Source organism: Puma concolor, chromosome E3, assembly GCF_028749965.1.
Source record: "Puma concolor isolate L17-30 chromosome E3, mPumCon1.1.hap2, whole genome shotgun sequence".
Taxonomy (NCBI): Eukaryota; Metazoa; Chordata; class Mammalia; order Carnivora; family Felidae; genus Puma; species Puma concolor.
The window spans coordinates 17,863,336-17,886,097 of NC_141682.1; the positions used below are offsets into that span (position 1 = coordinate 17,863,336).

Genomic DNA, 22,762 nt, shown 5'->3' on the forward strand with positions numbered 1-22,762 from the left:
ATGTACATGCATTGTTTTGTGCAATGTGTTAAATTGTTAAAGCAAACATTTAAAATACACAATTTTTAGGATAATGCTTTAGCATTTCTTCATTCAATATATTTGGAACCTCAAAAAAATGGAAGTATCCTGGGCATCTTGATCACTTGAGAGATGCTGGAGCTAGCTGAGCCAAAGTGACATTGGGGCAATACCCCTGCTGGGGTACTACTTCTCCCTCCCAGCTAGCAATGCTGACAAAGGCTGGAAGCCATGTTTACAAATTCCAATGTGTAGACATTTTATTCCCAATTCAGTTTCAAAATCTGGACTGAGATTCCTGAGACAAAGAGCTGATATTGATAGTATTTTACTAGGAATTAGGACAATAGTGAGACACAGAGCAACTCATGACGTGTGTATCAAAGCCCACCTTCTGGAAATGGAGCTGGATTCCTAATATCAATTGGAGAGTTCAATTGCCATTCTATGAAAATTAGGGATCCACCAAAGATATATGAGGATTGTGGATTGCTTGGTACTGTACTTTAGAAAGATCATTGGTGGCTAGTGAAGAAAGAGACACTGGAGCCTGAGGCTATTGTTCATGTATTTCTAGGTAAAAATCAAAATCAAGCCCACCCAGGGGCAATGGTGAAGATCCTGTTCTGGGGTTTCCAGTTGCAGCCTTGACAAAACAAATAGCTCTTCCCAGGCAAGCACTTTGGGTGAACACAATGCATCTCCCAAAGGGAGAAAGCAACCTGATCCTGGTGTCCCTCACACGGAGCATTTCTCTCCCTGCTGGCCTAACTTAGGTTAGAGTAAGAGGGCCAAGAAACCTCTCACAGGAGAACAGGTCCAAGGGAGAATAGGAGGTAGTTTATTATTGGGCAACTTGATGGTCTGAGGTCCCATTTTCTGAGATAGTCTGTCCATTTGCTTCCTCTATCATTTCCTTATACTGACGTTTGAAGAAGCCAACCTGTGGAGAGGAAGGAAAATGGAATTAGGAAATCCGGTGGAAGAGAGGAAATGAGACAACTGGGGAGGGAGAGGGATCACCATTGGAAGAGCCCCTACTATGTTCCAGCACTGCACTAGAAACGTTAGACATGCTATGTCATTTAGCCTTTACCAAAATTCTGTGAGTGGGGTGCAATCACCTTCAGAATGAGAAATCAAGACCCAGCATGGGCCAGGCACTGCCTATAGTCATGGAAGGAATCAGCGCTGGTATCCACACCAAATCCAGGTCTTTGCTTTTATGTTACAATTTGCTATGAAGGGAAACATGTAGTGAAGAAGAGGAGAGTGGAAAAGACAGGGAGAGCAATTAACAGCGTCCTGAGAATCAGATAGGAAGGCACATTTATAGGGACTAATGAGGACTGGTGATGTCATACGTGGGAAGGGATCTCTCACACACAGCGACCTAGCAAGAATGTGCACGTAGGCCAGGGGAGGTCTACAAACCCTGGTACTGGTTGTGTGTTGCGATTTACCATAAACTCTGATCTGCTGTGTGGTCAGGCAGCTGTCTTCTGCAACAAGCCAGCACCAGCCACAAAACATGAAGACCCTCCATCCCTCCATGGGCATCCAAGAGGAGACCCTCCATGGGATCAGGTCATCCAAGGAACTGCGGGGCTGGGGGGGGGGGGGGCGGGCGTCTGTGAAGTGGAAGGTTTTGAAACACAGTTGTGCCTGAGTTAAATCACAGAGTGCTGCACCGTTTGGCAGGCAGACAGCTCAGGCACAGACAAGGTGAAGGCTCAGGCACAGACAGGGTGATAGAAACCAGGGACACAGGCAGTGTCACTGCACATCTGTGAGGGCTTGCTGAGGAGGGGTGGCATGCATTTCCCACTCCAAAGAAGAGAGAACAGGGCCAAACCATTTTCTTGTGACACCCATCAGATTGAAACACTTCAGTGACTGAACCCATCAAATTGAACCACTCAGTGAGCCACCAAGTGGAGAATGGAGCCACTACACCAAGCCTGGTGACACTGTGCCCTGCAGGCATATCTCCGTTACAGCAATTGTACCAGAGAATCAGAGAGGCAGGCCCCACTCCCAGAGGACCAGCACAAATCCCTTCACACACTAAGTCTATGGATCATTGAGGGCTGCAAAGTTTCAGCTCTAAGGGAAAAAGTGCCTAGTGCCCCATGGGGGCCTTTCTTTCTTTCTTTCTTTCTTTCTTTCTTTCTTTCTTTCTTTCTCTCTTTTGTCCTTTCTTTTTGTTCTTTTATTTTTGTCTTTATTTTTGTTAGATACAGAAAGAGCAATTTTTATTATTTCATTTTAAAAATTTCTATCATTTTTAAATTATATGTATATATTTTTCTTTTCTTTTTCTTTTCTTTCCTTCTACATTTTTCTACCAAGCTTCTTGTAAAAAGCAGACCAAAACACACCTAGGATCTAGCTTCCTTTATGTATTTTATTTTATTTATTTAATTTCTTTTTCTTTCTCCAATTTTTTAAAAATTTATTTGGTTGTATTTTGATTTTTCTTTCTTTCTTTCTCTCCAAAATCACAAGATGGAGGAATTCACCCCAAAAGAAAGAACAGGAAGAAATGACAGTCAGAGATATTTAGTCAATACAGATATAAGTAAGATGTCTGAACTATAATTTAAAACAATTAAGGGTGTTGGCTGTGCCTGAAAAAAGCATAGGAGACACTAAAGAATCCCTTACTGCAGAGATAAAAGAACTAAAATCTACTTGAGCCAAAGTTTAAAATGGTATAAACTGAGATGCAATCCCAAATCGAAGCTATAAAAACAAAGATGGGTGAAGTAGAGGAGGAAATCAGTGATATAGAAGATAAAATTATGGAAAATAATGAAAATGAAAAGATGAAGGAAAGAAAGGTCATGGATGACAATGACAGACTTAGGGAACTAGGTCGCTTATTAAAATGTAATAACATCTATGTCTTGGGAGTCCCAGAAGATGAAGAGAAAGAAAACAGGGCAGAAGGTTTATCAGAACAAATTATAGCTGAAAAACCTCTTAATCTAGGGAAAGACACAGATATCAAAATCCAAGAAGCACAGAGAACTCCCATTAAATTCAACAAAAGCAGGTCATCACCAAGGCATGTCATAGTCAAATTTACAAAATACACAGATAAGGAAAGAATTCTGAAAGCAGAAAGGAGGGAAAAGTCCTTAATCTACAAGGAAGGCAGGAATCTATTAGGTTCGCATCACATCTGTCCACAGAAACATGGCAGGCCAGAAAAGAGTGGCAGGAAATGTGCCAGGAAATATTCAACATGCTGAATGCAAAAAATATGCAGCCAAGAGGATCCTCATCCAGCAAGGCTGTCATTCAGTATAGGAGGAGAAATAAGGACTTTCCAAACAAACAAAAACTAAAGGAGCTCATGACCATTAAACCAGCCTGGCAGAAAATTTTAAGGGAGACTCTGAGTGAAGAGGAAAAACAGAAAGACCAAACAACAGACTACAATGGACCAGAGAACATCACCAGAAACACCACTGTACAGTCAACAAAATGGCACAAATTCATATCTTTCAATAATTACTCTGAATGTAAATAGACTAAGTGCTCCAATCAAAACACATAAAGTGTCAGAATAGAATTTTTTTTTTTAAAAGGTATATCTATATCCTGCCTACAAAAGACTCATTTTAGACCTAAAGGCACTGGCAGATCGAAGATAAAAGGATGGAAAACTATCTATCATGCTAATGGATGTAAAAAAAAAAACCACGCTGGGGTACCTATATTTCTATCAGACACATCAGACTTTAAAACAAAGAGTGTAACAAGAGATAAAGAAGGGCATTAGATCATAATTAAGGCATCTATCCATCAGGAAGATCTAACAATAGTAAATACTTAGGCCCCAAATTGGAAGCACCCAAATACATAATTCAATTAATAACAAACATAAAGAAATTCATTGATAATAATACAATAAGAGTAGAGGACTTTAACACCCCCAAGGAAACAATGACTTTGAATGACACACTGGACCGGATGAACTTAATAGATATATTCAGGATATTTCATCCTAAAGCAGCAGAATACACATTATTCTCAAGTGCACATGGAACATTCTCCAGAATAGATCACATACTGGGTCACAAATCAGCCCTAAACAAGTACAAAAAAATTGAGATAATATTATGTATATTTTCAGATCACAATGCTATGAAACTTGAAATCAAGCACACAAAAAATTTTGAAAACCCTCAAATACATGAAGGTTAAAGAACATCCTAACTAAAGAATTAATGAGTTAACCAGGAAATTAAAGAAGAAATTTAAAAATACATGGAAGCCAGTGAAAATGAAAACACAATGCAGAAAAGGCAGTCTTAAGAGGAAAATATATTGCAGTTCAGGCCTGTCTCAGGAAGCAAGAAAGGTCCCAAATACACAACCTAACCTTACACCTAAAAGAGGCAGAAAAGCAACAGTAGAAGCCAGTAGAAGTACTGAAATAATAAAGATTAGAGCAGAAGTAAATGATATAGAAACAAACAAAAACAGTAGAACAGATCAATGAAACTAAGAGCTGGTTCTCTGGAAGATTAATAAAATTGATAACCCCGTAAAAAAGAGTTATTAAGAAAAAAAGAGAAAGGATTCAAATGGATAAAATCACAAATGAAAAAGAGAGATCACAACCAACACCACAGAAATACAACAATTATAAAAGAATACTGTTAAAAATTATATGCCAGCAAACTGGACCATCTGGAAGAAATGGGAAAATTCCTAGGAACTCACAAACTACAAAAACTTAAAGAGAAAGATACATAAAATTTAAAGAGATCCATAACGAGCAAAGAAATTGAATCAGTTATATCAGTTATCAAAAATCTCCTCAAAAAACAAGAGTCCTGGGCCAATGGTTTCCCAGGGGATTTCTACCAGACATTTAAAGAAGAGTCAAACAGGGGCGCCTGGGTGGCGCAGTCGGTTAAGCGTCCGACTTCAGCCAGGTCACGATCTCGCGGTCCGTGAGTTCGAGCCCCGCGTCAGGCTCTGGGCTGATGGCTCAGAGCCTGGAGCCTGTTTCCGATTCTGTGTCTCCCTCTCTCTCTGCCCCTCCCCCATTCATGCTCTGTCTCTCTCTGTCCCAAAAAAAATAAATAAAAGTTGAAAAAAAAATTAAAAAAAAAATAAATAAAGAAGAGTCAAACAGAAGAGATGAACATAAGGGAAAGGAAGCAAAAATAATATAAAAACAGGGCGGGGGACAAAACATAAGAGACTCTTAAATATGGAGAACAAACAGAGGGTTACTGGAGGGGTTGTGGGAGGGGGGATCGGCTAAATGGGTAAGGGGCATTAAGGAATCTACTCCTGAAATCATCGACTATATGAACTATAGTGAAACTATATGAAAGATATTGAAGAGGACACAAACAAAAGGAAAAGCCCGTATGCTCATGAATTAGAAGAAAAAAACATTGTGAAAATGTCTGTACTACCCTAAGCAATCTACACATTTAATGCAATCCTTATCAAAATACCACCAAGACACCTGTTGTGATGAGCAGTGGGTGTTGTATATAAGTAATGAATCATTGGATTCCACTCCTGAAACTAATATTGACTGTATGTTAACTAACTAAAATTTAAATTAAAAAAAGTAAGTAAATAAATAAATACCACCAGCATTTTTTGCAGAGCTAGAACAATCTTAAAATTTGTATGCAACCACCAAAGACCCTAAATAGCCAAAGCAATCCTGATAAAGCAAAACAAAACTGGAGGCATCATGATTCCAGATTTCATGCTATACTGCAAGTCTGTAGTCATCAAGACAGTGTGGGCACAAAAATAGACACATAGGTCAATGGAACAAAATATAAAACCAAGAAATGGACCCACAACTATATGGTTTACTCATCTTCAACAAAGCAAGAAAGAATATTCAATGGAAAAAAGACAGTGTCTTCAACAACGGGTGTTTGGAAAACTGGGGAGTGACATGCAAAACAATGAAATTGCACCTCTATCCTATGCCATACACAATAACAAATTCAAAATGGATGAAAGACCTAAATGTGAAACAGGAGACCATCAAAATCCTAGAAGAGAACAAAGGCAGCAACCTCTTTCACTTTGGTGTAGCAACTTATTACTACACACGTTGCTAAAGGCAAGGGAAACAAAGCAAACCTGAATTACTGGGACTTAATCAAGATAAAAAGTTTCTGCACAGTGAAGGAAATAAGAACGAAACTAAAAGGCACCCTGTGGATTGGCAGAAGATATCTGCAAACAACATATCTGATAAAGAATTTATAAAACTCAGTAGCCAAAAAACACACAACCCTGTTAAGAAATGTGCAGAAGACATGAATAAATACCTCCAAAGAACACATCCAGATTGCTAACATGAATATGTTCAATATCACTCATCATCAAAGAAATACAAATCAAAACCACAATGAGATACCACCTCACATCTGTCAGAATGGCTAATATTAGCGACACAAGAAACAACAGGTGTTGGCAAGGATTGGGAGAAAGGGGACCTCTTGCACTGTTGGAGGGAATGCAAAGTGGACAACAATATGGAGGTTCCTCAAAAAACTAAAAATAGAACTACCCTAGATCCACAAATGCCCTATTAAATATTCACCCAAAGGGGGCGCCTGGGTGGCTCAGTCGGTTAAGCGTCCGACTTCAGCTCAGGTCACGATCTCGCGGTCCGTGAGTTCGAGCCCTGCGTCGGGCTCTGGGCTGATGGCTCAGAGCCTGGAGCCTGCTTCCGAGTCTGTGTCTCCCTCTCTCTCTGACCCTCCCCTGTTCATGCTCTGTCTCTCTCTGTCTCAAAAATAAATAAACGTTAAAAAAAAAAAAAAAATTCACCCAAAGGAGAGGAGAGGGAAGATGGCGGCGTAGGAGGACGCTGGGCTCACCGCGCGTCCTGCTGATCACTTAGATTCCACCTACACCTGCCTAAATAACCCAGAAAACCGCCAGAGGATTAGCAGAACGGAGTCGCCAGAGCCAAGCGCAGACGCGAGGCCCACGGAAGAGGGTAGGAAGGGCGGCGAGGCGGTGCGCGCTCCACGGACTGGCGGGAGGGAGCCGGGGCAGAGGGGCGGCTCGCCGGCCAAGCAGAACCCCCGAGTCTGGCTTGCAAAAAGTGGAGGGGCCTGACGGACTGTGTTCCGACAGCAAGCGCGACTTAGCATCTGGGAGGTCATAAGTTAACAGCTCTGCTCAGAAAGCGGGAAGGCTGGAGGACAAAGGGAAGGAGAGCTGCTGAGCCCCCTGACGACAGAGCTCAGTTTGGTGGGGAACAAAGGCGCTCGCCAGCGCCATCTCCCCCGCCCATCCCCCAGCCAAAATCCCAAAGAGAACCAGTTCCTGCCAGGGAACTTGCTCGCTCCGCGCAAACACCCAACTCTGCGCTTCTGCGGAGCCAAACCTCCGGCAGCGGATCTGACTCCCTCCTGCTGCCACAGGGCCCCTCCTGAAGTGGATCACCTAAGGAGAAGCAAGCTAAGCCTGCCCCTCCTGCCCCTGTGCACCTTGCCTACCCACCCCAGCTAAGACACCAGATCCCCAGCATCACAAGCCTGGCAGTGTGCAAGTAGCCCACACGGGCCACCCCACCCCACAGTGAATCCCGCCCCTAGGAGAGGGGAAGAGAAGGCACACACCAGTCTGATTGTGGACACAGCGGTGGGCTGGGGGCAGACATCAGGTCTGACTGCGGCTCCGCCCACCAACTCCAGTTATACACCACAGCACAGGGGAAGTGCCCTGCAGGTCCTCACCACGCTGGGGACTATCCAAAATGACCAAGCGGAAGAATTCCCCTCAGAAGAATCTCCAGGAAATAACAACAGCTAATGAGCTGATCAAAAAGGATTTAAATAATATAACAGAAAGTGAATTTAGAATAATAGTCATAAAATTAATCGCTGGGCTTGAAAACAGTATAGCTGACAGCAGAGAATCTCTTGCTACAGAGATCAAGGGACTAAGGAACAGTCACGAGGAGCTGAAAAACGCTTTAAACGAAATGCATAACAAAATGGAAACCACCATGGCTCGGATTGAAGAGGCAGAGGAGAGAATAGGCGAACTAGAAGATAAAGTTATGGAAAAAGAGGAAGCTGAGAAAAAGATAAAAAAATCCAGGAGTATGAGGGGAAAATTAGAGAACTAAGTGATACACTAAAAAGAAATAATACACGCATAATTGGTATCCCAGAGGAGGAAGAGAGAGGGAAAGGTGCTGAAGGGGTACTTGAAGAAATAATAGCTGAGAACTTCCCTGAACTGGGGAAGGAAAAAGGCATTGAAATCCAAGAGGCACAGAGAACCCCCTTCAGACGTAACTTGAATCGATCTTCTGCACGACATATCATAGTGAAACTCGCAAAATACAAGGATAAAGAGAAAATTCTGAAAGCAGCAAGGGGTAAACGTGCCCTCACATATAAAGGGAGACCTATAAGACTCGTGACTGATCTCTCTTTTGAAACTTGGCAGGCCAGAAAGAATTGGCACGAGATTTTCAGTGTGCTAGACAGAAAAAATATGCAGCCGAGAATCCTTTATCCAGCAAGTCTGTCATTTAGAATAGAAGGAGAGATAAAGGTCTTCCCAAACAAACAAAAACTGAAGGAATTTGTCACCACTAAACCAGCCCTCCAAGAGATCCTAAGGGGGACCCTGTGAGACAAAGTACCAGAGACATCACTACAAGCATAAAACATACAGACATCACAATGACTCTAAACCCATATCTTTCTATAATAACACTGAATGTAAATGGATTAAATGCGCCAACCAAAAGACATAGGGTATCAGAATGGATAAAAACACAAGACCCATCTATTTGCTGTCTACAAGAGACTCATTTTAGACCTGAGGACACCTTTAGATTGAGAGTGAGGGGATGGAGAACTATTTATCATGCTACTGGAAGCCAAAAGAAAGCTGGAGTAGCCATACTTATATCAGACAAACTAGACTTTAAATTAAAGGCTGTAACAAGAGATGAAGAAGGACATTATATAATAGTGACAGGGTCTATCCATCAGGAAGAGCTAACAATTATAAATGTCTATGCGCCGAATACCGGAGCGCCCAAATATATAAAACAATTACTCATAAACACAAGCAACCTTATTGATAAGAATGTGGTAATTGCAGGGGACTTTAACACCCCACTTACAGAAATGGATAGATCATCTAGACACACGGTCAATAAAGAAACAAGGGCCCTGAATGAGACATTGGATCAGATGGACTTGACAGATATATTTAGAACTCTGCATCCCAAAGCAACAGAATATACTTTCTTCTCGAGTGCACATGGAACATTCTCCAAGATAGATCATATACTGGGTCACAAAACAGCCCTTCATAAGTTTACAAGAATTGAAATCATACCATGCATACTTTCAGACCACAATGCTATGAAGCTTGAAATCAACCACAGAAAAAAGTCTGGAAAACCTCCAAAAGCATGGAGGTTAAAGAACACCCTACTAACGAATGAGTGGGTCAACCAGGCAATCAGAGAAGAAATTTAAAAATATATGGAAACAAACGAAAATGAAAATACAACAATCCAAACGCTTTGGGACGCAGCGAAGGCAGTCCTGAGAGGAAAATACATTGCAATCCAGGCCTATCTCAAGAAACAAGAAAAATCCCAAATACAAAATCCAACAGCACACCTAAAGGAACTAGAAGCAGAACAGCAAAGGCAGCCTAAACCCAGCAGAAGAAGAGAAATAATAAAGATCAGAGCAGAAATAAACAATATAGAATCTAAAAAAACTGTAGAGCAGATCAACGAAACCAAGAGTTGGTTTGTTTTTTTTTTGTTTGTTTTTTTTTTTTGTTTTTTAATTTTTTTTTTTCAACGTTTATTTTTGCGACAGAGAGAGACAGAGCATGAACGGGGGAGGGGCAGAGAGAGAGGGAGACACAGAATCGGAAACAGGCTCCAGGCTCTGAGCCATCAGCCCAGAGCCCGACGCGGGGCTCGAACTCACGGACGGCGAGATCGTGACCTGGCTGAAGTCGGACGCTTAACCGACTGCGCCACCCAGGCGCCCCAAGAGTTGGTTTTTTGAAAAAATAAACAAAATTGACAAACCTCTAGCCAGGCTTCTCAAAAAGAAAAGGGAGATGACCCAAATAGATAAAATCATGAATGAAAATGGAATTATTACAACCAATCCTTCAGAGATACAAACAATTATCAGGGAATACTAGGAAAAATTATATGCCAACAAATTGGACAACCTGGAAGAAATGGACAAATTCCTGAACACCCACACTCTTCCAAAAATCAATCAGGAGGAAATAGAAAGCTTGAACAGACCCATAACCAGCAAAGAAATTGAATCAGTTATCAAAAATCTCCCAACAAATAAGAGTCCAGGACCAGATGGCTTCCCAGGGGAGTTCTACCAGACATTTAAAGCAGAGATAGTACCTATCCTTCTCAAGCTATTCCAAGAAATAGAAAGGGAAGGAAAACTTCCAGACTCATTCTATGAAGCCAGTATTACTTTGATTCCTAAACCAGACAGAGACCCAGTAAAATAAGAGAACTACAGGCCAATATCCCTGATGAATAAGGATGCAAAAATTCTCAATAAGATACTAGCAAATCGAATTCAACGGCATAGAAAAAGAATTATTCACCATGATCAAGTGGGATTCATTCCTGGGATGCAGGGCTGGTTCAACATTCGCAAATCAATCAACGTGATACATCATATTAACAAAAAAAAAAGAGAAAACCATATGATCCTGTCAATCGATGCAGAAAAGGCCTTTGACAAAATCCAGCACCCTTTCTTAATAAAAACCCTTGAGAAAGTCGGGATAGAAGGAACATACTTAAAGATCATAAAAGCCATTTATGAAAAGCCCACAGCTAACATCATCCTCAATGGGGAAAAACTGAGAGCTTTTTCCCTGAGATCAGGAACACGACAGGGATGCCCACTCTCACCGCTGTTGTTTAACATAGTGCTGGAAGTTCTAGCATCAGCAATCAGACAACAAAAGGAAATCAAAGGCATCAAAATTGGCAAAGATGAAGTCAAGCTTTCGCTTTTTGCAGATGACATGATATTATACATGGAAAATCCGATAGACTCCACCAAAAGTCTGCTAGAACTGATACATGAATTCAGCAAAGTTGCAGGATACAAAATCAATGTACAGAAATCAGTTGCATTCTTATACACTAACAATGAAGCAACAGAAAGACAAATAAAGAAACTGATCCCATTCACAATTGCACCAAGAAGCATAAAATACCTAGGAATAAATCTAACCAAAGATGTCAAGGATCTGTATACTGAAAACTATAGAAAGCTTATGAAGGTAATTGAAGAAGATTTAAAGAAATGGAAAGACATTCCCTGCTCATGGATTGGAAGAATAAATATTGTCAAAATGTCAATACTACCCAAAGGTATCTACACATTCAATGCAATCCCAATCAAAATTGCACCAGCATTCTTCTCGAAACCAGAACAAGCAATCCTAAAATTCATATGGAACCACAAAAGGCCCCGAATAGCCAAAGTAATTTTGAAGAAGACCAAAGCAGGAGGCATCACAATCCCAGGCTTTAGCCTCTACTACAAAGCTGTCATCATCAAGACAGCATGGTATTGGTACAAAAACAGACACATAGACCAATGGAATAGAATAGAAACCCCAGAACTAGACCCACAAACGTATGGCCAACTCATCTTTGACAAAGCAGGAAAGAACATCCAATGGAAAAAAGACAGTCTCTTTAACAAATGGTGCTGGGAGAACTGGACAGCAACATGCAGAAGGTTGAAACTAGACCACTTTCTCACACCATTCACAAAAATACACTCAAAATGGATAAAGGACCTGAATGTGAGACAGGAAACCATCAAAACCTTAGAGGAGAAAGCAGGAAAAGACCTCTCTGACCTCAGCCGTAGCAATCTCTTACTCGACACATCCCCAAGGGCAAGGGAATTAAAAGCAAAAATGAACTACTCGGACCTTATGAAGAGAAAAAGCTTCTGCACAGCAAAGGAAACAACCAACAAAACTAAAAGGCAACCAACGGAATGGGAAAAGATCTTTGCAAATGACATATCGGACAAAGGGCTAGTATCCAAAATCTATAAAGAGCTCACCAAACTCCACACCCGAAAAGCAAATAACCCAGTGAAGAAATGGGCAGAAAACATGAATAGACACTTCTCTAAAGAAGACATCCGGATGGCCAACAGGCACATGAAAAGATGTTCAGCGTCGCTCCTTATCAGGGAAATACAAATCAAAACCACACTCAGATATCACCTCACGCTAGTCAGAGTGGCCAAAATGAACAAATCAGGAGACTATAGATGCTGGAGAGGATGTGGACAAACGGGAACCCTCTTGCACTGTTGGTGGGAATGCAAATTGGTGCAGCCGCTCTGGAAAGCAGTGTGGAGGTTCCTCAGAAAATTAAAAATAGACCTACCCTATGACCCAGCAATAGCACTGCTAGGAATTTATCCAAGGGACACAGGAGTACTGATGCATAGGGGCACTTGTACCCCAATGTTCATAGCAGCACTCTCAACTATAGCCAAATTATGGAAAGAGCCTAAATGTCCATCAACTGATGAATGGATAAAGAAATTGTGGTTTATATACACAATGGAATACTACGTGGCAATGAGAAAGAATGAAATATGGCCCTTTGTAGCAACGTGGATGGAACTGGAGAGTGTGATGCTAAGTGAAATAAGCCATACAGAGAAAGACAGATACCATATGGTTTCACTCTTATGTGGATCCTGAGAAACTTAACAGGAACCCATGGGGGAGGGGAAGGAAAAAAAAAAAAGAGGTTAGAGTGGGAGAGAGCCAAAGCCTAAGAGACTGTTGAGAACTGAGAACAAACTAAGGGTTGATGGGGGGTGGGTGGGAGAAGAGGGTGGGTGATGGGTATTGAGGAGGGCACCTTTTGGGATGAGCACTGGGTGTTGTATGGAAACCAATTTGACAATAAATTTCATATATAAATAAAAAAATATATATTCACCCAAAGATAAAAAAAAGACAGATTCGAAAGGGTACATGCACTGCATGTTTATAGCAGCATTATCAACAAAAGACAAACTATGGAGAGAGAACAAATTTCCATTGAACTGATGAATGGATAATGATGTAGTGTGTGTGTGTGTGTGTGTGTGTGTGTGTGTGTGTGTGTGTGTGTACGTGTGTGTGTGTGTATATATATATGATGGAATATTACTCAGCCATCAAAAAGAATGAAATCTTGGTATTTGCAATGATGTGGATGAGCTAGAATGTATTATGCTAAGTGAAATAAGTCGATCAGAGAAAGACAAATACCATATGAAATCACTCATATGGGGATTTTAAGAAAGAAAACTGATTAACATATGGCAAGAGGGGAAAGAAGAGAGAGGGAAACAAACCACAAGAGACTCTAAGTGATATAGAACAAACTGCAGGTTGATGGAGGGAGGTGGGTGGGAGTGGGCTAGATGGGTGATGGGTATTAAGGAGGGCACATGTTGTTATGAACCGTGGGTGTTGTATGTAAGTTATGAAATACCGAATTCTACTCCTAAAACCAATATTGCACTGGATGTGAATTAGATTTAAAAAATTAATAAAAATTTTGATAATAACAAAAAATAAAGAATGTGTATCTATATCCAAGGTGAGCTCTTCCCCACAATGCAGAAAGAATGGGATCAAAAACTGGTGGTATCAAAAGCAGGATGAAAACACTCACCTTGTAGAGGATGGCTGTGATGAGAGCCAGCAGCAGCAGTCCTCCCAAAGAGCTGCCCATAATAAGGGGGATGGAGTTGTAGACCTCATACTTCTCTAGTACCATCTCCATCTGGAGTGGAGGTGACCTCATCAGAAAGTATCAGAACTCTTACTGTCCCAGACTCTTCCCAGGTTCCCCAACCTTTAGCTCTCTCCCCTCCTTCCTTTACTCCAAGGGGTGACATACAGAAAAACTCATGGGCGTAGGGACAACCCTCCTGCTGAGAGACCTTCATCCTTCCTCCCTCAGGCTTGTGAGTCTCCCACAAGGCACCACAGATTTTGCATTAGGAGCCCTCTTACCAGCCTGGCCACTGCCTACCACACAGTCACTACCTGAGCACTCAAGAATGCCTCTTGTCCTGGAAGCTGGGAATACATGGACCTGTTGAACGTGATTTCAGCCACACTTACAATCAATACCTTCTTCTGCAATGTCTACAAAACAGAGGGGGCACAGATGAGGAACTAGCACTGGGAAAGGCACAGAGTTCAAGAAATGTCCTGGCTGGAGGATGGACACAGACGTCATCTGGTGGCACCTGAATCCTGGGGGGAAGGGGGGGCTCTCCTGTTGGACCTACACACCTGGCTGACCCAGTCAAAGCTGAGGTTGCCCTTCAGGATGAATTCAACTTCCTCCTGGATGCCAAAGGAGGGCAGGTCACAGCGGAACCTCAGGCAATCAGCAATGGAGCAGTTCTAGGGACAGGAGAGGAATGAAGTTGAGGAGGGTCTTAATTTAGGCAAGAACGACAGCAGAAAATAAACTCTGTCAGGCTTGGGGTCGAGAACAGATGAACAATTATAGGACATATGTATACATCTGCAACCCAGCAAGTGCATTTCCCATATACCCCAATATGCAGCTGGTCCTGCAATGCGAATCCAGGGTCTTTCTCACCAGTACAACACTCCCTGGAATCTGGGTCAGGAATTCAGGATGCTGGGGAGGTTCCCTCTCTGACACACAGGGGAGACTCTAGTGAGAGAGAGAAAATAGCCACAAAATGACCAACATTTCACTAGTAAGACGGTGTGGGGCACTGTGGGGTCAGACTCCGGAGCATTAGGAAAGGCAAGCAGGCACCTGTGAAGGGGCCACAACAGCCACATCCCACACAGCCACACCATTCAGCAGGATAGGAACCCAGAAATGAATGCTGATGGCCAGATCTCGCTGACTCAGGTTATTCACCTGCAGAAAATTGAGACACAACGTTATTGTGGTCCTAGAGCATCCCCAATCCTACTCCTTTCCTGGATCTAGCCCTCAGGTACACTGCCTGTCTCTTTTCCACAAGCTCCAAACATTAGCAGCACCATGGGAGGGAAGATATATGGACGCTCCCTGGCTTCTCACACGATAACGATGCTCAGCTTCTTTCTTGCTCTTCTCACCAGAAGTTGAAAAGTTGAAGTACTTGGTAGATTCTTCCTGCCTGGAGAGAGAGGGCTTGTTGGTGAGAAACAGCTACGGAGCCATCCTCACTTTTGCCCCAGTCGTCTTCCAAAGGCTCTGTGGGCCCAGAAGAATGCCCAGAGATATAATTACAGTCCCCACATGCCTCTGCAGACTCAGCTTCAGCCCTTCTCCCATGACTTTTGCCCCAGTCACCCAGAACTGCTAGGTTGCCCTCTGATACCCTGGCTCTTTCAAGTTCCCATAACTTTGTTCAAGTTCTTTCTTTTGCTTGGAATGTAATTACCACTCCCCTTCTGGAAAATGTCACTTAAAGGCCCAACTTAAACATTACTTATTATAACATTTAAACACTTTCCCACGAGAAGAAGGCATTCACATGGCTTTCTCCTCTAGTAGGTACGTGGTTGGCCTTAGGTAATGCTTGCAGAGGCCACTGCCAGAACAAAAAAGCCTAAGGGGACTCAAGGGAATCTTGGTTGGATCACTCAGGAAAAAATGCAGTGCAAGCCCCTCCAGATGGAAAGAATAAAATAAATGTGGCTATCCTGGGGCAGCTAAGTAAATGTGAAAAAGGATGGTGCATGAACACAAGACCCTGGAGCGGACATAAATGTCCCAGGCTGCAGGTGGGTTTCCATCCATCTATCCATGCATCCATGGCCTTCTTCAGTAAACATTTACCCTGTGACTGGCTGTGTGCTTGACTCTGGAGATACAACAGTTAACAAGCCATAATCCCTGTCTTTCCAGAGCTATCATCTAAGGTCTCAGTGGAATCAAGCAAACAAGCAACGGGACCTGCACATTTCACCAGCAGCTAGTGTACAGAAGCCAGGCCAGCCATACAGAAACTCCACGCCCCCCCCCCCCCAGTTTTCCCACAGATGTGACTGTCAGTTTGATGATTAAGAACACAGGTTTTGGAGCCAAGCCATCTGGGTTCACATTTCAGTCTACCACTTCCTACCCAACTAATTTAAGGCAAGCTACTAAACCTCTCTGGAGCCCTGTAGTTTCTTCCTCTTTAGAATGAGGATGCTAATAATAGTGCCTGTAATAGAGTTGTGAGGCAGTTTGCAGCAATGACATAAATGTTAGAATTTATTTTTTCCCTCAGTGTGTTTGCCCTCCTCTATGCTCCTGATCCCAAATGTTTCTCTCTGTGCTTCAGTTTTTTCACCTTAAAACTTCAGTTCTAACTCTCTTTTCAAATTTGAGTAAATCACTCAGTTTCCCCAATCCTTGGAGAGGCACAATAGTATATGGGCATGAGCACAAGCTCTGGAGCCAGACCATCTGAGTGATTCGTGGTGCTATCACTTCCCAGCTGACTGACAGGGGCAAGTTATTTAACCTCTTGATTTCTTTGTTGCTAAAAAAGGGTGGTTAACAATAACTATGTCATAGAGTTATTCGAAGGATTAAAGGAATGTAGATACGTGTCAAGTACATTTAAAATGCTTGTCATATCATAAGTATATATAACTGGAAGCTCTTAAATTATAAGTTTCACTGTTCTCCCTTGGTTAGAAGGGGAAATTAGGACACGGAGTTTGGAAGGGCAATGACACACTGTTTGATCAGCACCCCCAACCCAGTTCCCCTAAAATTTCATGTGTCAGCAGCAGCAGCAGCAGCAGCAGCAACAACAACAGTAGCAAACTCTGTCCCATGGCAATATTATAAGCTTCTGACCAACTCACTAAACCTCTGGAGTTTGGTGAGGTATTCAGGGCTCTTTGCTCTGCTTCCAGCCTGACCTGCCCCTGCTCCTCCACCCACCTTGAAAACTGAGAGCAACAGCCCTGCACTTGCCTCTCCTGTGGCCTGCTGCAGCCTTGGCCTCTTAGAGACTTTCCCAGCAGTTTCTCACACCTCTGCTCTCCTTCTGGTTTGGTGAAAACCTGACCTTTTATTTCCTCTGTGTGGTGACAAACCATATTCCCCACTTCAGAGTGCTAAAAAAGCCTCAATCTTAACCTAGTTAGTTTCACCTCTGCACATTCATATCTAGCACCAAAACCAGAATTGGCTTCATGTTAAAGGAAGCTTCCATCTTAGAGAAAGAGAGAGGAGTGCACAATGGTGGCAAATGTGCATCCAAATAGTAGGCCAATTCATCAGAGAAGAAGCAAGAACTGTATGGTAGATGGTATTATAGATAAATGTAGGGCTGGTCACAAGTATTTCCATGTGAGGAATCAGAAGGGATAGTTTAGATACCCATCCTTTCAAGAGCAGGCTGGGCAACCATGGGAGGTACTAGGCTTAGAGGAAGGTCAGAGGTCAAGGGAGGGCAGGTATTAAATACCTGCTGATCACCATGTAGACAGCATATTTCACAGGGAGCTCCAGCTGGAAGGTGGTCTTGCTGGATGTAGGCTTATTATTCTCACTGGAGAGAGAGGCGGGGGGAGCCCAGTTGGGAAGGAATCCAAGAGAGAAATCTCTGACTGGGGCATGAGATGGAAGAGTGAGGGATACACCTGGACTCACCTGCTTACATTGGCCCTCAGAAACAACTTGTCTCCTAGGGTGGCCTTGTAGGAGACATCAAATGTGATTAGGAAGGTGCCCTGAGAGGAAAAGAATGAAAGAATGGGGATAAGGAAAGTCATGGGGGAGTGGGGAAGAAAATGGGTAAGGACAAAGGAGCAGAGTGATGAGGATTTGGGGGGAAGCATTCACCTTAGTGCCCTCGTGGAAGATGGGATGGTTGATGCTACAGTTGCTGCTCCTCAGGCTCTCATTCCCTGTGGGCGCTGCCTCACATTCCAGTCGCAGTGGGCGCTGGTGTGGTTGCTTCCAGAGGAGGAAAAGAAATTCAAATATGTTACCCATGTGCATATGTGGGCTAGATATATAACAGTGGGGCATTGCAGAACAGTAGGGAAAAGGACAGACTTTTCAAAAAATGGTCTTAGGAAAATCGGCCTATTCAAAACAAAATAAAACAAACAAAAGAGCAAAACACATTGGATCCCTACCTCACTCCATACATTAAAATATTCCAGCTAGATAAAAATTCCTAATGTGAAAAGGCACAATTATAAAGCTTTTAAAAGATAATACAGGGGATTATCTTCATAACCTTGGAGTAGGGAAGCATTTCAGACAAGATCCACACATTAAAAAAAAAAAAAAAAAAAGACAAAGGAAAATATTTGATAAAATTCAACCACAATCAAATTAAGACATTTGGCTCATCAAGAGACACTATACAGAGACTGAAAAGACTGGGAACAGGACTGTAAAATATACTTAATACATATAACTGGAAAAGTATTAGTAACAAGAATATTAAAGAGCTCTTAACAACTAGAAAACTATGGACAACTCAGTAGAAGAATAAGGAAAAGACTTGGACAAGCACTTCCTAAAAGAAGAAATCAAAATGACCAGGAAATGATTACAATTTGCTCAACTTCATTAAATAAATGTAAATTAAAACTTCAAGGAGGTATCAACAGGTAGACAAAAATTTTAAAGTCTGACAATGCCAAGTGTTGGAGTGGATGGAAAGCCACAGGTGATGGAAGTGCAAATAGGTGGAAATGGTTTGACTTTACTTATTATAATTGAAAATATGCATACTCAATGATTCAGAAATTCCATAACTGACATACATCTTCCAAATATTATGCATATGTGTACCAAGGTACATGCTCAAGAACAGTCATGGCCAATATCAGAGAACAACTCAAATGACCATCAATTGTGAAATGGGTAAATAAGTTGTGGTACAGTCATACAAAGGGATTCCAAATAGCAATAAAAGTGTTTTACAGCCACAAGGAACAACATGGATGAATTTCACAAACATATGTTGAAGAAATGAATAAATATACAAGAGAACATATAACATGTTTCCATTCATATAAATTTCAAATATTGGCAAAAACTCACTGGTTTTATCTAAGAAACGGCAATCACTATTCTTACTGTGATCATCAGTTCTTAATATACTTTAGTGATTACCTTCGGGGAGAGAGTGAGGTTATAAGGAAAGGCACAGGGAGGACATCTGGGGGTGCCAGCAGTGTATTATTTCTTGACCTGATGCTAATTACACAGACATTTCATTAATATTATTCATTATACATAAGCTTTATGCACTTCTCACTCTATCTCCCTTCCTCCCTCCCTCCATCCCTCTCTGACTCTGGAACTCTGTGTGTGTGTGTGTGTGTGTGTGTGTGTGTGTTTATATTTCACCAGAGAAGAATTAAAAGAAAACTACTATAACCCAGAGCAGGGAAGAGATCCCAGCAACTGGAGCCCAAGGGAGCTATTTACCTGGGTTCCTAACACTCGTCGATAGGACAGCCCTGCTGGATAGTAGAAGTTGATCACAGTTCCATAGGAATCCTCACCTTCATTCCACAGAGTCACTGTCACATTAAGCTCCAAGGAGCTCCCTACCACCAGGGTCTGCAGGCTGGAGGAGGAAGGACAAAACTGAAAAAGAGGCTCCATTGGAAATGAGTTGGAATTGGATAGGGGGTAGGGGTGGGACTGTGGGAACTCATGAACTATTGGCTGAGAACACTCCGATCAAAATTTCTTTGTTAGAAGGAGAGCCAAAGGGAAACAAAAGTACATCTCATCCTATGAGGATGGGAGACCCAAAAGCTTAAGTGTCTAGAAATGAAAGCAGATAGAGCTCACCCTGAGGAGATGAGACTGACACTCAGGTCTCCTTCACAGAGGTGATCTTGTCCACAGTTCTTCTCAAAGGGGAGCTGCAGCAAAACAGAATATCTCTTCCCATCCATGTCTCAACCTTTCTTTATTCCCCTCATTAGGAGCACTCCTCCTAATAATGAGTAATACTCATTATTGAGTATTACTGAACACCCACTCTGCACCCAACAGTGTGCTAGACACTGACAAGAAGTGGGGCAGTAGGGAAGGGGCAGTTAGAATATAAAAGAATGATAAGAACTTTGGTTTCAAGGGGCACAGAATTTAGTTGAGGAGTTAAATCCAACTCACATTGGAACAATTATTCAACACTGTTAAGTAACAATAAGGGGGTGGGTAGGGAGTTAGAAAAACTGGAAACTACAGGTGAATTAGACATGGTTCTTGTACTTATGGAACCCACAATTCTAAAGGACCCACAAAAGTAGATGCAGATTGCTATGATTCCAGTCATGTAACGTTGGTATCACCATGAAGTAATAGGAAGCCAGGGAAGTGATAGATGCTGAATGTGGTTTCCAAAAGAGTGGAAGATAAGACTGGAGCTTTGGGGACTAGAGAAGATCTTTGGGGTGGAGAGAAGGAAATGTTTTCCAAGTAGGAGATACCACATGGAAAAAGGAACAGAAGTAGGAATGAGAAAAGTTGGGAAGGATTTGAAAAATGAGAACCAGAGAGTTTATATTGAGATAAAGTGGGCACCAGCTGGGACACGTGTAAGGGTCTTAGCTAGGCGGGGCCTTGGTAACTGGGTGGAGGCAATTTGGACTTGATGTGGTTGGGAACCAAAATAGGTTTTGAAGCACACAGAGATACAGTGAAAATCAGTACATCCCTGGGATTTCGTCAGAAGACTCACAGAAGCAGTGAAGAGGTCCTGTGAGCCCACAGCCAGCACAGGGCGAAGGTTCTGAGATGAGGGGATGGGCTCCCCAGCCAGGGAGAAGTTGAAGTGTAGGATGATGGGACTCAACACGTCCTCCACACAGTCCTGAGGGAGAATAGGCTTTCAAAGCCCCACTATCCTTCTCCTTACTTTCCACCACTGGCCCTTCTCAACTGCATCCATTTCCTGCTGTCCAGTCAGAATTCTGTGCAAGCTGTTCAGCCAGGTACTCTGGCCTCAACTTTCCTCTCTCAGGCCCCACTCTCCCCACCCTTTCCACCTCAACCGACAGGCAGCAGAGATGCCAGAGATTATCCTTGGGCTCCTTCTCCCCCCACCTTTCCCTGAACCCAAAGTACTTACTGGTAAAAGCAGCTTAATGGTTTCACAGTAATCCCCTAGCCCCAGGGTTTTTCTTCGAGACAAAGTCCTGTTCTTGGTCTCATCAAAAATGGCACGAGAAATCAGGCGGCTTGGGTCTAATGCCAGATCATACCTGACAGAGCTTTGGACATCACCTGGAGCAGAATGGGAAACAGAAGACAAAAAGTCAAAGAGAACCTCTGAAGTTCTATGTTTTTTTTTTTTTTTTATTATTCGTGCAATAAATATTTGCTGCGCACTTTCTATGGGTCATGAGATGTAACAGGTGCTGGGGATATAGGTAGAGAAGGAGATAGAGAAATATAGCCCCAAGCTCACAGTCTAGGAAAAGAGATGAGCATGTAGGACTTAATGTCACACCATGATCAACTCAACAGTGGGATCCTCAGTTGTACCAAGGAGGGCTTGCTGGACGTCAGAGGTGCCTCCCTGGGTGGGCCTTGTCTGATCTCTGACCTGGAGGATGAGCAGGGCTTGGTGAAGAATGGGGAAGAGAAAATCCCAGACCATGAGAACGGTGGCTAAGACCAGAAGGGAGAGAGAGGATGGCACATTTACAAAAAGGGAGAGTGGGATGAGGTGAGTTTGGAAGGGCAGAGAGGAGCAAAGTCAGCAAGGACATTGTAGGGAAGGATTTTGGTCTCTAAATGCAAGAAGAAAGTGGTTGAAGGGTGTTAAGCAGGAAAGTAAGGAAACTAGATTTGCATTTTAGGAACAATCCCTATAGTTTCTCTATGGAGATAGGGTGGGAGCTGCAAAAAACAGACATGGGAACAGCTCAAAGTATAGGTAGGAAAGGTAGGAGGTGGCTGGGGCCAGTGGGGAGAAATGGGCAGATGTATCCTGGAGATAGAACCTATGGCCTGGGTGTGGGGAGAGGGGGAGAAAAGGGACCCAGGTTTCCAACACTGGCAGCTGGGTGGATGTGGAGGTGGTATTTGGATTCCTGGGCCCATTCTCTCCTGACGATAGGGTGGGAACCTTTATGGGGTAAGGGACTAGATTCACTAGGAAGAAACTCACCTAACTGGTCCAGTGAAATTTTGTGGATAGTGAGACAGACTGTGGCATTTCCAGCTTCCAGAGTGGTGGGCACCTCTTCCCAGCACTGGTACACAGCCTTTGCCACCTCCGAGGGCATGAATCTCATAGTCACCCCCACATTCAGCACTGGCTGACTCCTGAGGGTGCAAAGAGGGGCTGAGGACCTGACTCTGACCTTGGGGAGGAGAACAAGGGAGGGGGAAGCTTTTGAACTGGAACAGAGGGAAAGGGTGGGATGTGGGGAGTTATCACCTGAGCAGCAGCACCTGTCCCTGGGCCCCCACAGCCAGGTCCACTAGTCCATCCTGGGTGAGGTCTTGACCCCCACTCAGCGACTGTCCGAAATACTGGAGTGTGGGAGAGAGCTGGGAGCTTGCAATCCGCTGGCCAAAGAGGGAAAGGAGAAGTGGAAGTCAAGGGAAGGTCATTTGAAAGGTTTGAGAATAAAGATTTGGAAAGGAGAATACAGTGAATGAAAGTAGAACTGAATGGAAAAA

The 22,762-nt window shown here is 42.9% G+C and overlaps 1 protein-coding gene across 6 annotated transcripts in view; it reads right to left on the bottom strand.

Moving 5' to 3' along the window:
• Positions 1–333: 333 nt before the first annotated feature.
• Positions 334–22,762, bottom strand: part of LOC147573002 (integrin alpha-D-like) — a 37,139-nt gene continuing 14,710 nt past the window's right edge. For 4 of the 6 annotated variants that reach the window (XM_086692307.1, XM_086692305.1, XM_086692302.1 and 1 more), the window contains 16 exons: positions 22,518–22,648; positions 22,245–22,402; positions 21,201–21,355; positions 20,811–20,942; positions 19,916–19,989; positions 19,544–19,685; positions 17,936–18,049; positions 17,744–17,823; positions 17,559–17,642; positions 15,185–15,263; positions 14,912–15,019; positions 14,726–14,803; positions 14,410–14,523; positions 14,158–14,259; positions 13,781–13,891; positions 334–964 (listed from right to left, as the gene is read on the bottom strand). In XM_086692307.1, coding sequence (XP_086548433.1) covers positions 866–964; positions 13,781–13,891; positions 14,158–14,259; positions 14,410–14,523; positions 14,726–14,803; positions 14,912–15,019; positions 15,185–15,263; positions 17,559–17,642; positions 17,744–17,823; positions 17,936–18,049; positions 19,544–19,685; positions 19,916–19,989; positions 20,811–20,942; positions 21,201–21,355; positions 22,245–22,402; positions 22,518–22,648 — 1,761 coding nt within the window. In that variant the 3' untranslated portion in view covers positions 334–865. Of the gene's footprint in view, positions 965–13,780; positions 13,892–14,157; positions 14,260–14,409; positions 14,524–14,725; positions 14,804–14,911; positions 15,020–15,184; positions 15,341–17,558; positions 17,643–17,743; positions 17,824–17,935; positions 18,050–19,543; positions 19,686–19,915; positions 19,990–20,810; positions 20,943–21,200; positions 21,356–22,244; positions 22,403–22,517; positions 22,649–22,762 lie in introns of those variants that run through there. The other 2 variants (XM_086692304.1, XR_015245527.1) reach the window with 2 other exon arrangements.